The sequence below is a fragment of the Aplysia californica genome, unplaced genomic scaffold (genome assembly GCF_000002075.1).
Source record: "Aplysia californica isolate F4 #8 unplaced genomic scaffold, AplCal3.0 scaffold00018, whole genome shotgun sequence".
In the NCBI taxonomy this organism is placed as follows: Eukaryota; Metazoa; Mollusca; class Gastropoda; order Aplysiida; family Aplysiidae; genus Aplysia; species Aplysia californica.
Window position 1 is genome coordinate 893,677 of NW_004797288.1, and position 14,156 is coordinate 907,832.

The 14,156-nt window shown below is 41.3% G+C and overlaps 1 protein-coding gene across 1 annotated transcript in view; it reads right to left on the reverse strand.

Annotated features, from left to right (window-relative positions):
- LOC101857995 (short transient receptor potential channel 6-like) overlaps positions 1 to 11,633 on the reverse strand; it is a 31,961-nt gene extending 20,328 nt beyond the window's left edge. The window contains exons 1-6 of the mRNA XM_035971699.1: positions 11,579 to 11,633; positions 10,803 to 10,933; positions 10,368 to 10,538; positions 5,060 to 5,200; positions 3,309 to 3,485; positions 399 to 572 (exon numbers count right to left, since the gene is read on the reverse strand). Of these exons, the coding sequence (XP_035827592.1) occupies positions 399 to 572; positions 3,309 to 3,485; positions 5,060 to 5,200; positions 10,368 to 10,538; positions 10,803 to 10,933; positions 11,579 to 11,633 (849 nt within the window). The remainder of the gene's footprint in view (positions 1 to 398; positions 573 to 3,308; positions 3,486 to 5,059; positions 5,201 to 10,367; positions 10,539 to 10,802; positions 10,934 to 11,578) is intronic.
- Positions 11,634 to 14,156: the final 2,523 nt, after the last annotated feature.

The following is a 14,156-nucleotide window of genomic DNA, read 5'->3' on the forward strand; positions in this document are numbered from 1 at the left end:
CCCGCCTTCCTAAATCGGACACATCTCGACTTTCAGCAAAAAAGAGCAATATTTTTTTTCATCATTTTCACGAAAAATGAACAAGTTCTAATATGATAGCCATAACTAAACTCCATACACTCAAAAACTGAGGAGCACATGATTCGACCAAGTTTCGCCAGAGATGTAGGCCTATTACTCTTTAGTTTTAGTGCAGGTTTTACGGTGCTCACAACTGCATAAGGTTATATGAGCACCAGAAGATTAGAGGTGTTACAAGAGAGTAAGAAACATAAAAAAGAAGAAGGGGAGATAAGGACGATAGATGTTTCATGGGAAAGAAGGAGCAAACCACACCAGAGCACCCGCCAACCACCCAAGTATTCCTCTAAAAAAAAAAAAGCTAAATCTTCACTCACCGACTTCTGTTTATGTTCCACGGCTAACCTGAAGCGGGCCAGGCTCTCAAACTTGTCCTCTGTGGGATGACCCGTCTTGTCCAGCACAGCGGTCAGCTCCCTCTGTGTCCACACCCGGTCCAGGAGCTTGACCAGATAACTTTTGAGCTGAGTGTCCAGGTCTGTGTACTCCCTCTGGTGGGTGGGCGAGGTCAGTTTACTTTAGTATGAGTTTTACGGCGCTCGCAGTTATATACGGTCACGTGAGCACGCGAAACGCAAGTTGGTTGCATTCACTACAGTTCACAGCACGGCTTGGTTTGGGTCAATGATCCGAGTAAAAGGTTTTTAAAAAATCACCTTAACAATCTCAATCTTAAAATTACAATTCACTGTACATTAAAATAACAGTATTTATATTTTTATGTAAAGGCCATTAGCCTTTATAAAATCGAGAATTCTGTTAGGTTCAACGACGGGAACCAGATCTTGCAATTTTGTTCTTTAAAAATGCTTCCTTCGTGTCTCTCCAAAGTCCAGACATCCTATTAATATGTGTCTAATGGCAAAATATGTGTCGCATCCGTTTATGCATCATATAAAGCAAAATTATTCTGTGAAATTATCTAAAACGAATATCACCCAAATTCCTTTTGGCTTCCAAGTATTGTAATCACATTTGAACCGCAATGCTTCAGTGTCGAGGGAATGTTTATAGGAAAAGTTGTAAAGTTGTTTGTTTTTTGGGGGGTTTTTTGGGGGGAGCACTTCCAAGTAATTTATTTTTTCTGGAGAAATAAAATGCAAAACCGTGTAATCAAACAGGAACATCCAAGTAGATAGATCCACATGACACAACCGTAGAGTCCCATCGTTTAATTTCCGGTTGATGTAGACCAGGTCTGTTCGTAACAGCCAAGTATTTATTCGAAGTCTCGTGTGGTACAGTACTGTGACGAGAAGTAGAAAAAGATCACTCCTCAACTAGAGGACGCTCCCTTCATACCAGGGGGGTTCAATAAGTCTTTGGTCTGGGTATGAAGGAATCCTGGTAGAGTAATGGAATTTCACCAGCCTTGAGACATTTTCTTTGGAACACACAATGCAAATTTTCGGGAAAATCCGACAATAATAAGGCACAAAACGGCGTGTTCAATGAAACCATGCACAAAAACGTTTGGTTTTTCTTTGATGAAGCTGTGACATGGAGCCTGTTGAATATCGCTCAGTCATCAAGTTTTTATACTTGCTAGGAAAATGCCCTTCGTATAATTTTCAGGAAATGGTCCAATTTATGGTGACAAATGCCCTTGTTATAATACTGAGACATACTGGGTAAGAAAATTCTAATCTGGATTCATGTCGGTGATGGATGAAGATCGTGAAGGGCGCCCATCCTTTGTGGTAACTGAAGAGAATGTATCCATAGTGAAGAAACTGGTTTTACAAGACCGACGTATAACTGTTAAACAGCTCTCAAGTGAAACAGGAATCAGTGTAGAGTCAATTGAAACCATTCTCCATGACCATCTTGACATGAATAATGTGTATGCGCGGTGGGTACCCCGGCTTTGGATAAGAGAGCAAAAGAAACATAAGGTTGAGTCCTGCACAACTCTCCTTCAAATAGAGTCCAATGACACAAGTTTCTTTAAAAACATGGTGACTATGGATGAAACATGGATTTATCATTTTGATCCACAGCAAAAAAACTGTCCTCCAAGCCAAGGAAAACCCCTTCTTCTACCTCACCAAAGAAAGCAAAGGTAACATCTTCAAGTGGAAAGGTCGTGTTGCCGTGTTTCTGGGATTGTGAAGGTATCATCATGACTGACTGACTACCTGTGAAATGGAAAAACAGTCACAGGGGACTACTATTCGGGTTTGCTGGAAAATTTGCACTCCGAATTGGTGAGAAAAAGGCGTGGAAAACTTCGTAATGGGATACTCCTACTGCACGACAGCGCCTCCTGCACGTAGGGTACAACAAACAGTCCAGACAGCAGAACAGTGCGGCTTTGAAATCCTGCCTCACCCAGCTTATTCACCAGACCTAGCCCCTTCAGATTTTTTTCCCTTTCCTCATCTTAAAAAATCACTGAAAGGACGTCGTTTCCATGACAATGGGGACGCCATTGAAGCTGTGGAAGACTGGTGACGGGCTCATTCTGGGTTATTTTTTTCTCAAGGACTTTTGAAGGACAAAGAGAGGTGGCAGAAATGTGTTAATCTACATGGTGACTAAGTAGAAGAATGAAAGTAACATGCAAAGTTACAGAGCTCTATCTTTATTCCTTCATATTTAGACCAAAGACTTCTTGAACCCCCCCTCGTATAGTCTATACTGTCTCCTATTGTCTCCAACAAGTCTCTCCCATTTCATTTTCATACCTTTTCCACGACCCTTTGACTTAACTCTGCAATCAAATTTACATTTATTTAAATAAACCTGTACCCGTTTCGTTTGTTTTAAGACTGTTTCAAACAGAGGGGTTTTCTATTAACCCTTTAGCTTGATGCCATCCTCTTTACATCTATTGCTGCGCTCAACAACAAAAAAAGTGAAACAATGCCCCAGTTTGAGTGCCTGAATTCGCTTCTCTTTCAACCCCTATTGTTTTATTGTGGGTTTGTTGTTGTTGTTGGGGTTTTTTTTTTTGTCTTTTTATTTTTGTTGCTTTCGTACATGTTTTTTGCAATTCTGTTTATTCCCTGTGGGAGGGGGGGGGGGTAAATGTTGAGGATTGTTGGTACAATAGGGCTTAGGAGACATGAGAGAGGTCAGGTTTCTTTTTTAAAGTTATCAGCCCGCTTTCTTTCAGAATTTCTCTAGCAATGACAAATAAACTGAGAGACGCTCAATTGCGTGGAGAAAAGTAGAACAAAATGTTAGCCATAAAAGGGTCAATCAACTATATTATTTTTACTCACTCTGAATATCAATTCGGTGTCTGCCAGCTTTTGTATTTCAGCGCAGAGTTCGAACCCTGTGAGGAAAGGATCGTTACTGCAGAGGGAAATATACGCCTCACTGGCCAGACCTCGGTACGCATTCAGTCGCCATTTCGCCGAGCGGAGTTGATCATATTTTCTTTTATTGGTACATTCCTGCAAAATAAATGAATCACTCATGTTATGTGCATCACGATCGTGATTATTTTACTTTAAAGACTTTCACTTTTGAAAAAAAAATTACCTAGCCTCAATTCGGTGCTATGCACACAGATTCGCTTGATGCATTTAGGAGGGAGCATCCCAGGCGTCATACAGCCCCCCCCCCCACCCCTCTTTTCACTCCCTCCCCATCCCCCCCCCCCCCACCCCCCGCCTTGCAACTTGACATAAATAATCGTGTATCTGCAAAGCTCAAGGATAATCTTATACCCCACTAGTACAACAAGTTCAGAGCACTCGCCATTCAAAACTCGTTAATTTTTTTCCCAATGTCAGTCGGGACAATAGCTTGGAGTGGGGTGAGTTGTGAGACATAATCGATGAGGATACCGTTGCATGGCGTATCAATAAAGTATCTGCTATACTGTCGTTATCAAGATATGTTTCTCGGTATTGTTTCATGCACAAGGAGTGATAAATAGGCTCAGAACGAAATAAATGGCAAACAATTCAAGCGACGTGGCATGTAGAAAATAGATGGGTGGCCACAAAGGTGTGTCCTGAGCCATGAGCACAGCTCAATTATAACCCTTGCTCAAATACAGGACGCAACCAAATCGCGACCAGAAATGGATCGTTTCTAAAAGTTTTGATGTTGGTGTGATATTCTTGTACAATGCGAGTTTGATGTAACTGTAACCCCAAGGAGATACCTTATCTTGTTTGTTTTGTTATTTTTTGTGCTGTATGGGAGGGTGGAGATATTTAACACCCGTGGTAATCCCCCCACCCCCACCCCCATCCCCACCCCACACACACACACTTACAGCCCTTAGAACCAACAGAAATCTGTTTGACATTCAGCTTTAACCATTTGCTTCTGTCTGCAATGTTTTATTTTTCCATTCAGCTTTAATTTCTTAAATGTCTCTCTTTTTATTTTCATTTTAGCATGTGTGCTCATGTGGGTGTGGAATTGCCCCGCAATATTAAATCTTTAATTAGATCTAAGTTGAAAAATGGAAGTATGGGGATGGTTATATCGTAGAATTCATATTATGTTTTGTTTCCTAACTTATCAGACCGAAAGTAAAACTGTTGAGGAGGATGTGTCCTCTTTCTACATAAAGTAGCTTCTATGACACTTGTCTAACACTCCAATTGAAAAGTATGGTGTCGAATTCCCCCATTTTACTATATTTGTCATTCTTTTCTCACAGAGATCAGCAAAGTGGTATTTTGTTACGTTTCTTTCGTTCTTTTTTCTTACCTTAATCCGTTTCATTTGATTAAACTTTGTTTAATTTTAATTTGCTTTCTTCACTATTATACTTAAAGATCTCACTTCAGTTTCAAACTGATATGGGTGGAGGGGGAGGGGGGTAGGTTGGGAGATCTGTTGAGAGGGGAGGAAGGGTGGGGGTAGGAATGGAGGGAGTCGATAATGGGCGGGGTGATAGGGAGTGTTTCCCCATGGGGAAACTCAAGCTTTAGACATTTGAGACTGGAGAGCTCATTGTTTCCTCACTCGAAGGATTTATACCACAATACATGTACTTTGTACGTACTTGACAGCCGCAGCTAAACTTGTGAGGCTTGCAGATGATTTCACCTCTCTGCAGTAAAAGCTGGACAATGACAAACTGGTTCTTCTGTGCTGCCAGATTGAGCGGCGTGACGTAGCTGGGAAACTGAGACCCTCGTTCCGGCTGTGGGCGGAATTGATGCATGGTGATGCTGACGTCACAGCTGTCTAATTCACTAAACGTCATGAATATACCGGATTAATCAAACAAGCTGAGATGGATTGGTAGCTAGAATCATGATGTACAGGGGTTAACCAGGAAAACGAATAACGATGTATGTCAAGATTCATATGAACACTGACCCCCCCCCCCGATAGATAATAGACAACAATAAACCATAAAACAGTAGAATCCCCACAACCAGCAGCAACAACAACAACGACAACAACAACAACAACAACAACAATAACAATAACAACAATAACAATAACAACAACAACAGCACTAACAACAACGTCAACAACAACAATAATACCAATTACAATAACTTTATCAAAAGCAATAAAAGTTTTTTTCTATTTATAAAAACATGTTTCTATTCACCTGGATGTATCTCCTTTTCTAATTTCATCAAAAATTCAAGTTAATTGATGACTGAGGGAGAGCGGGATGGCGTGAGAAAAAAGAGGGGGGGGGGGCTGTGAGTGTACAGCCAGTGGGTGGGTGAGTTAATGACTTAGGGAGAGAGGAGAAGGTGTGCGGGTAGAGTGGGGGAGTGGGTGAATTGGTGACTGAGGAATGTCGGAAGGTAGAGATGGTTGGAGGGGGGGGGTGAGAGCGGAGAGGATAAATTTTTTAATTAGTAATCGAGGGGGGGTAGGGAGAATAGAGAGGAAGTATATGAGGGTGGAATTAGTAAGTGAGTGAACCCATAAAATGCTTCGCTTTGGGGCTATTTCACGTCAACTGACGTGACATTTGGACTATACATGTACTTACAATGATAACCCTGTAATTAAAATCAATTAATTAAAATGTATTTCATTCGCCTTTAAATGATCAGAGCATTAATTGAAATATTAAAAGCAGTCATTCGAAAAAGTACGCTACGCAAATTCTGTGACATATTTAATTTCGGTAACTGACGAGACAGAAAAAATCATTAAAATGCCTCATTAAAATTAGTCCCGTCAGTTATCGTGGAATAGCCCTTGACAGACACGTCACTGGCTGACACTGACAGGTGCAGGGTGGGGAACGACCTACATAGAGTGTGGAGTGAAAGGCTAATGCGGGGTGTCCACTGGGGGATCGGGCCGAGTCGGGTCGGTTTGCTAGCAAGATTGGGGGCGCAAAGTGGCTGTCGTGGCCCAAACCGATCGCGCCGGGCTGGCTGCTTTAAAAAAAAAAAACGCGTTTGTTATCATGCGACGAGACGGACGTTCGCCCCCGACCCGACCCGATCCCATCGCCAATGGACACCCGGTATGAAGGTGGACAAAGAACGATGTGGACCGATGACATCAAGGCATGGACTGGCTTACGTATGACTTGGTGTATTCGGCAATTAGCTACCGTAAGCAATAGCAGGTCACCGCACATCAACAGCTAAGGCAGAGACGACACCTCCAGGAATCCAGGTATAGAAAGATACAAACAGGACTAGAGGGAAGTGACTTCAAAAACACTTCTAGTAAATTCTGACTAAGCAATCTGTGTTTCAGTGGAGAGTTATCCGGGGGGAGGGGGGGTTCTTAATATTCAATTTAATAATGTTCGTTTATGCGTGTGTATATGTGTTTGTTTGCGTGTAAGAGTCTTTGTTTGTGAACTCAAGTGTGTAGTAGAGTGTGCGGATGTGTGTTTTTGACAAAGAGAGAGAGAGAGAGAGAGAGAGAGAGAGAGAGAGAGAGAGAGAGAGAAAGAGAGAGAGAGAGAGAGAGAGAGAGAAAGAGAGAGAGAGAGAGTGAGTGAGTGAGTGAGAGAGAGAAAGAGATTGAGAGAGAGAAAGAGAGAACGAGAAAGAGCGAAAGGAAAAGACTGCGTAAGCAGGGGTGTATATCATGATATGTGTGCACGTATGCACGTGAGTGTCTGGGTGTGTGCATATGTCAGAGCATGTGTTTGTTTCAGCATAATTGTTTGAAGGAAGTTTGCGTGCTGAAGATGCCGAGAGGTACAATCCAGAGTAACAACAACCCTAACAACTCCTCTGTTCTACAGCGCATTCCTCTCTGTCATCTATTAGTCCTTGAAGTCGACAATGTGGACAACGTGTCAGTTATAAGCCCACTTTATACAGTTACATCATGAAGCATTGATTACTTCATATGAGGACCTACAGAGCAATCAACGTCAGCATTGTAGCGGGAGGGGGGGGGTACAGTTGAAGGCTATCTCGCTTATTAGAGGACCAAATTTTGCCAAGTTTCACACATATAACAAGCATAGTAAGGATCTTAAAATCCGCTATCAAATTTGAGAAAAAAGTTGTTTCCATGGATACGGCGGCCATATTAGATTTTGTTGACATGTCTTACGTAATGAATACCGCACTTCTTTTTCATGGAAATTGATTGTTTCTTTGACTGCATGTTACCAAACATTAGATATAAAAATACATTTGTTGATTTTTTCCTAAGTGAATTAGAACATTTTTAATGATTTTGTTTCCTCAGGCAGTAGGCCTATTCAAGTTTGCAAAAAATCGGTGAAAATCCACACTCCGGAAACCACCAACTAAAATATATTCCATACGTCAAAAATCAACAGACAATTAGTACTATATGTTCCATTCATTCTGTTAAAATTTCAAGAAGATTGGATGAAAAATGGTGGAGTTATTCAGAAAAGTATAGAAAAAGAAAATTGGGTTTTGAGAAAACGGCCGATAAAGAAAAGTAAAATATTGACTTTATGAGGAAATGGTGGAAACAAACATGCTTGGTATGGAAAGAAAGAAAGCTTTTGGGGGTTCTAAAGGGATGAAATAGTTGTAGGACAGGCTGAGAAAGCGAAAAATGTCTACAACTCAAATTCCATAATTTTGAGCTGAATCGGGACTTTGGGGGTGTAGCCCCCACCCCCCCCCCCCCCCCCCACCTCCCCTACCCCCGCCACAACTCCTCTGTTCTACAGCGCATTCCTTGATCCTTGAAGTCGACAATGTGGACAACGTGTCAGTTATAAGCCCACTTTGTACAGTTACATCATTGATTACTTCCTATGAGAACCCACAGAACAATCAACGTCAGCATTGTAGCGGTTATAAGTGGAGGTGCTACTGAAATTTCCATTTCTTTAGATTCGCCATATATGACCTGTGTTATCACTGCGTTGAACAAGTTCGTAGAAAATGTTTTGATATTAAATTTTGAAAGAGATGAAAAACATTCATCTGCAACTGAGATGAATATGATGTAATGCTTAATGGCTACTCAAAATTTAGGACTTTGAAAAAATCCTAAGGTTCTTCGGTTTTTTAAAAACAATTTTTACTGTTGTTATTTAGTAAGATGGTCATATTTCAATTAACTTTGTTTTAGCAGCTTCTGTGTGTGCTGTATCATAAAAACGCGAAAATTTTAAGGGGGGGGGGGGGGGTTATAAAAAATCAACCCCCCCCCCCCCCCCCCGAAAAAAACCCTACTAAAAAAAACTATGCTTTAAAGAAGTTGACAGCATGTGGTAATTTGGTTGTGAAGACTTCCAGTGAAATTTGAACCCTTTTAGTCAAAAATTGTGGAAGCCTTAGAATTTTTAATATCGATGTCTTTCGAAATTAGACAGTTTATGTAATCCTTTTAAAATGTGTGAAAGAAATGCAACTTTGACATACTGATCCTCTCAGTTTCCCAGGAATGATAGTTCTATCCACTCAAATCGCTATGTATTAACCTCAATTATACTGAAGACAATTATAACAGAAAACGTTGCACATATGACAAATTTTTAAAAAAAAAGAGCCCAAATTTTGTAGCACCTTCCTTTAAGCGCTTCGCCATCGCACTCAGAAGACATGAGCTCTATTCCCAAGTGGGGATATGTTTTCTGCTAGGATGTTCTATTGTATCTCCGTCTTTCTGCTCGAACGTTGTATCCCTCCCAGCTCGGGTTGACTCTGGAAGACGGAGTTGATGCAGCCTACCTCGTAAACGACCTAAATTGTGTTAATGGGGGTGTAAAACTACTATATTAAAGTGTTTTATATTCTTACAGAACACTCAAATTCCTGACTCCTTCACAACTTCTCTGTTCAACGTGAACAGGAAGAAAAAGGAGGAAATGCATTGTGTCATTATAAATTTGAGCGACCATCAAATAGATAAACACAACAGTAATAACAAGAAAAAAATCAATAGTCATGAAGTTAAAACAAAAACGCTATTGTGTCGGCCTACAGACTGAATCACGCAATCTTTGACAACACTGACAACCACGGGACAGAAATTATTGACACAATCGTTGTGGAGTCGACATCTGGTGCTTCTCAGAGGCATTTCAACATCGAATGACTTCACAGCATGCAAGTCAGGCCTTTTCACTTTGATGACATACTTGAGAACGTTGCACAATGTGCGAACCTCGTTAATGCTCAGCAATAATTAATTAATGGTGGCCTTGATTGAGGCAAGGTAAACGTACGCACTTAACGTAATTGCTACCGCACGTCTGTGTTTTTAAATGAATTCTCTTTGTTGTCCTTTGGATCATTTGGGAGGCGGGCTTGGACCGTGTCTACCTACTGTCACTGCCAACCCGGGTTGAGCAGGATACAACGTCCCGGCAGTAAAGAACGAGATACTCGATAAAAATTCTCCCTACGCGTGAATCGAACTGAGTTCTTCTGAGTGCGACGGTGCAATGCCTATGTGCTATACCACAGACGCCAGTGCCCTCTGATGTCATGCTCCAACATCTGCCTACAGGAAAGACAAGCAGTGTTGCGCTTTTAAAGGAATGTTAGCCCATTTTGTTACTTTAAGAGATGCCTGATTTGCGTACTTTCGAACAAAGTTTACTTGCTGTTTTATCCTAAAATATTGCCCGGATTTAACAACCTTTCCCGAGCTTACTGGAAGTAAAAAAAAGAGAAATTTTGATTTTTTTTCAAGCCCTCCCTCCGGTTTTTTTTTCAAAACAGGTACACACGCACACACTCACACACACACACACACACACACACACGCACACACACACACACACTTCTAAACCCACCCACCTGGGTCCCGTGAACGTAAAATTGAAGGTCCTCACCCAGTAAAAATTTACCGCGTCAATAGGGGTGTTGCACCAATACATGTACAGTGCTTTACTATCCAGAAAAAATGGCTAGGGACCTTGCAGTTACCTTGAAAAACCCGTCTGTGTCTCCCATTCTGCGCATGCGTTTTGAGGTCTCCAGATAGCGCGGATGTCTGAGAGAGACTTCCGCTATGTTGGTACTTCCCGCATCAATGGCCTGGAGAACAGCCTCGTGGATGTTGTCCGGGTTGGAGAGATAAATTAGTTTCTCCACAAGCTGAAAAGAAAAAGAGATTTGAAGGGAGGGGGTGTGTGGTTAGTAGTCGTATGGAGGTAAGGTATGAGGGTGGGAGGTGAATGTGAGTGGGTGAACTGGTGACGAAGTGAGTGAAATAGGAAGGGTATGGGTAATAATAGTTTGTCCTTCAAATTGAAGTTCAATGTCAGACGATGACCAACGCAGCCGCCGAGAAGAATATTTTTCAAGGAAATAGAAGAATTAAAGTTTAAGATTTGTGACTTTCGCTTTGGCCGTTGAGACCAATTCTGGCAGAGAAAAGTTTGACACACTGTGAGCATAAAAAATCTCCGCCTTCACTTGAGATATGCTCAGCGTGGGGGCTTCTCTGTTTGGGATATGAGGATGGGAGTCAGGAGTGAGTGGGTGAATTGCTGATGAAGTGAGTGAAAGAGGAGGGGTATGAAGGAAAAGTGAGTGAGTCGGCAGATGAGTAATGGTGAGATGCAAGAAGGGAAGGAAGGAGGGAAGATTAAATTCATGAGCATAGTGAAGGTGAAACGGTAAGTCCTAGAGCGTCTAAGTGACTGTGTGTGAAAGAGGGCGAGGAATTTATTGTTTTCTTTCGTAAGGCTCCACAAACGATCCAAATCTAAGAACACTTTGTGGAGGACTTGAATAGGTCATCAGCAATATAACCCAGCACGACACCAATTGAGTTAATTAACTTCGCTCCCGGTGAGTAGATTATGACAAGATAAACTAGCCCTTTGTAACGGAAAGGAAGCCCGTGCAATGGAGAGTGGGCATCTTGAATTTCGTAGTTCTTATCAGTGAGGGTTGTTTTTTGCGTGTGTTTTTAAAGACGCTTTTCGGTCGGTGTCTTTTGCTCCCCACCAGAAAGTAAAATATTTATGTTGGATGATCGTGACGTGGCAACTTCGTGTCGTGACAACGAGATCAGAGGAAATTGTTCATTTAGGGAGATCAAATATCCCAGCACAGCCAGACATGAACGTCAACACAGAAGCACAAACAAAAGACAATGGCAGATCGTGATTTTCCCCTTTTTATTATACTGTAGCGGAGGAAGAGTGCAGAATTATCCGTGTGATTGCGGACGTCATTAGCCATGTTGGCGTGCTTCCCGTGCTTGGTTTGTGCTTTGGTTCAGCCCCATTCACACTGTCATACAGACTGGTTTAAAGTTCAGATTGTGGCCTAATTCTGTAAAGATGTAGAGATGACGGACGGATTTTGTTTCTGTTTGCTTGTTTTTGTTAGTTTTGTTGTTGGGTTTTTTCGGATACTCCATTACAGCCTGCTAAATTGTAACCAGAGAACTTTGTAAGTCTCAAATTGTATGGCCAGTTTGCTTGAACTGCAGGCGAGGAACACTTTTTGTTGTATCTGTTATTCTGGAAGCCTTCGGTGATGACATCTATTCAATTTTTAAAAAGTAAAAGCAAGAACCGACAAGTATAATAATTCATTCATACCATTATCATTACAAGCTATTCCATAATTGTCATCTGTGCGAGAATGACATAATTTTGATGCCCATCCAGTATTCGTGTGTAAGCGCCTGTGTATGTAATTGTGTGTGTCCGTGAATGTGTGTATAAGTGTGCGTAAGGGTTTGTTTTGTTGTTCGTTTGTTTTTGTTTTGTTTTGTTGGGGGGGGGGGGGTGTTTTGTTTTGTTTTGGGTTATTTTGGGCAAGTGTTTAACGGCGCTCGCAACTGCATAAGGTAATATGATCACGCGGAACACACCAAACATTTTCGGTTAGTAGGAAATTTTGAATTTTGCCCGAGTGGCAGCCGAAGTCTCCTTTTATCAATTTTGGACTATCAATGGATCTTTAACGTGCGCAACTTGCACTCGGGACCTCGGAGATTTTTCACCCTTGTCCAAGAAGGCTAGGTGCGGTTCTTACCTACCATAAGATCAAGGGTGTGGCTGAAAGACAGCAGTAAGAAGGAGCCAAAGAGAAGCAGTAGACAGGCTGCTGAAAGAGCCAGGAGCCCAGATAAGGTGGCAAAGGAGGTGAGGGGTAGGGGGCAGAAAGTGGAGACGAAAGTAGACGACAGAACGTTGTTAGAGAGCAGGAAAGAGTGTGAAAGGAGAACATTTGAAAGAAGAAATTTTTCCGTCGTTACTCGGATTCAAACCTGGGACATGTTGAATGAGAGGCGAACACCTTAACCTCTAGGCCACGAGACCCCTGTGTATGCTTAGTTGTGTGTGTTCGCGTGTATGTGTGCCTGTGTGTGTGTGCGTGTATGTGTATGTGTGTGTGTGTGTGTGTGTGTGTGTGTGTGTGCATATAGACATGTGTGTGCATACATGTATTTAACATGCCGCAGAAAATGTCTCTTCGCGGAGATCAATAAAATGTTGTCTTATCTTATTCTGGACCCGATTGTTCGATGGAGCGTGTTTACATCTTATATATTATATCATTTCTTGACATTACCCCTCCCCCCTTCCCTTTGAACTTCGAGGTTCCCTAACCATGAGGTTTACCTGAAAAGTTTTGTGTGTTCGGAAAGGTAATTGTTAAAGCCTTCAATTGAATTTTGCTAGGTTAAACTTACGGACCGTTCCACAAGCAAGTACATGTACAATATTATTGTTAACCCATAGTCACAGTGGAAGAGCCTAGAAAAACCAAGTAGACTTCAAACGTGTACAGAAACGTCCGGAAACGCCGTAAAACGTCAAAATCAGTACTAGCAGCAGACTATTGTGGTCCCAATGTACCAATCAGGAGTAAAATGCTCAGGGAATTTTAAAAACTGAAAAAGTCAAAGCGCCCACCCAAATTTCAAATAATTTCTAATGAAGACGTCAAAAATTGAAAGAACGTGTCTTTCTTAATGTATGTAGTACATTTCAAGCTCTAGAAAACTTGGATGAATCTGAAGAATTAATTATAGGACGAAAAATAAATGATTTAGTAAAGAAAGCTATAAAAGTAAACGTCCCCCTAAAAGCTAAGAAGGCAAAAGAAAAACAATGAAGGACACAGGACACATCAACCTCTCCACTGCTATGTATTTACTTGCGCCTGTTCTCCAAAACTGGGTCAGGCCACCTTTTTCTTTTTTCTTTTTCAACTGGCCTATACAGGAATGATTTTTGGAGTTGTATCTACCACTTATGCAGTTATTCATTCTTAAATAAGAGGAAAGTTATTTGGATTTTGATCAACTTTCTCTTGAATAATCTTTTTATCTTGCGCAATGTAAATAGACATGTTTTGGCAATAAAGGGGTTAAAACAAATTGGAACATAGAGAAGGCTGTCAAGGACAATTCTGAAAAAGTACACTGTAATAGGAAAATAAAAACATGTTATTTGACAAAGGAAACATGGATAAGTGCTCAGTGTTAAGAATAAGTAGAGAATTTAAAAAAGATAGCATATGTGCGTGGTCTGAAAAAGACACTGGTTACCATGATTTACCACTTTTTTCTCTGCTGTTCGGCGTGTTCAGATCACGTTTTCCCCTATAACGAGGATAAGGTGGTCAAATTTATATTTCAGCACCAACTTTAATTCTCGAACATGTACCGAAAGCTGTGTTTCCCTTAATATCCAGGTGTGCACCTTTGGGAAATCCCCCTTTTCTCATTAAAGCAATCTGTGGGTT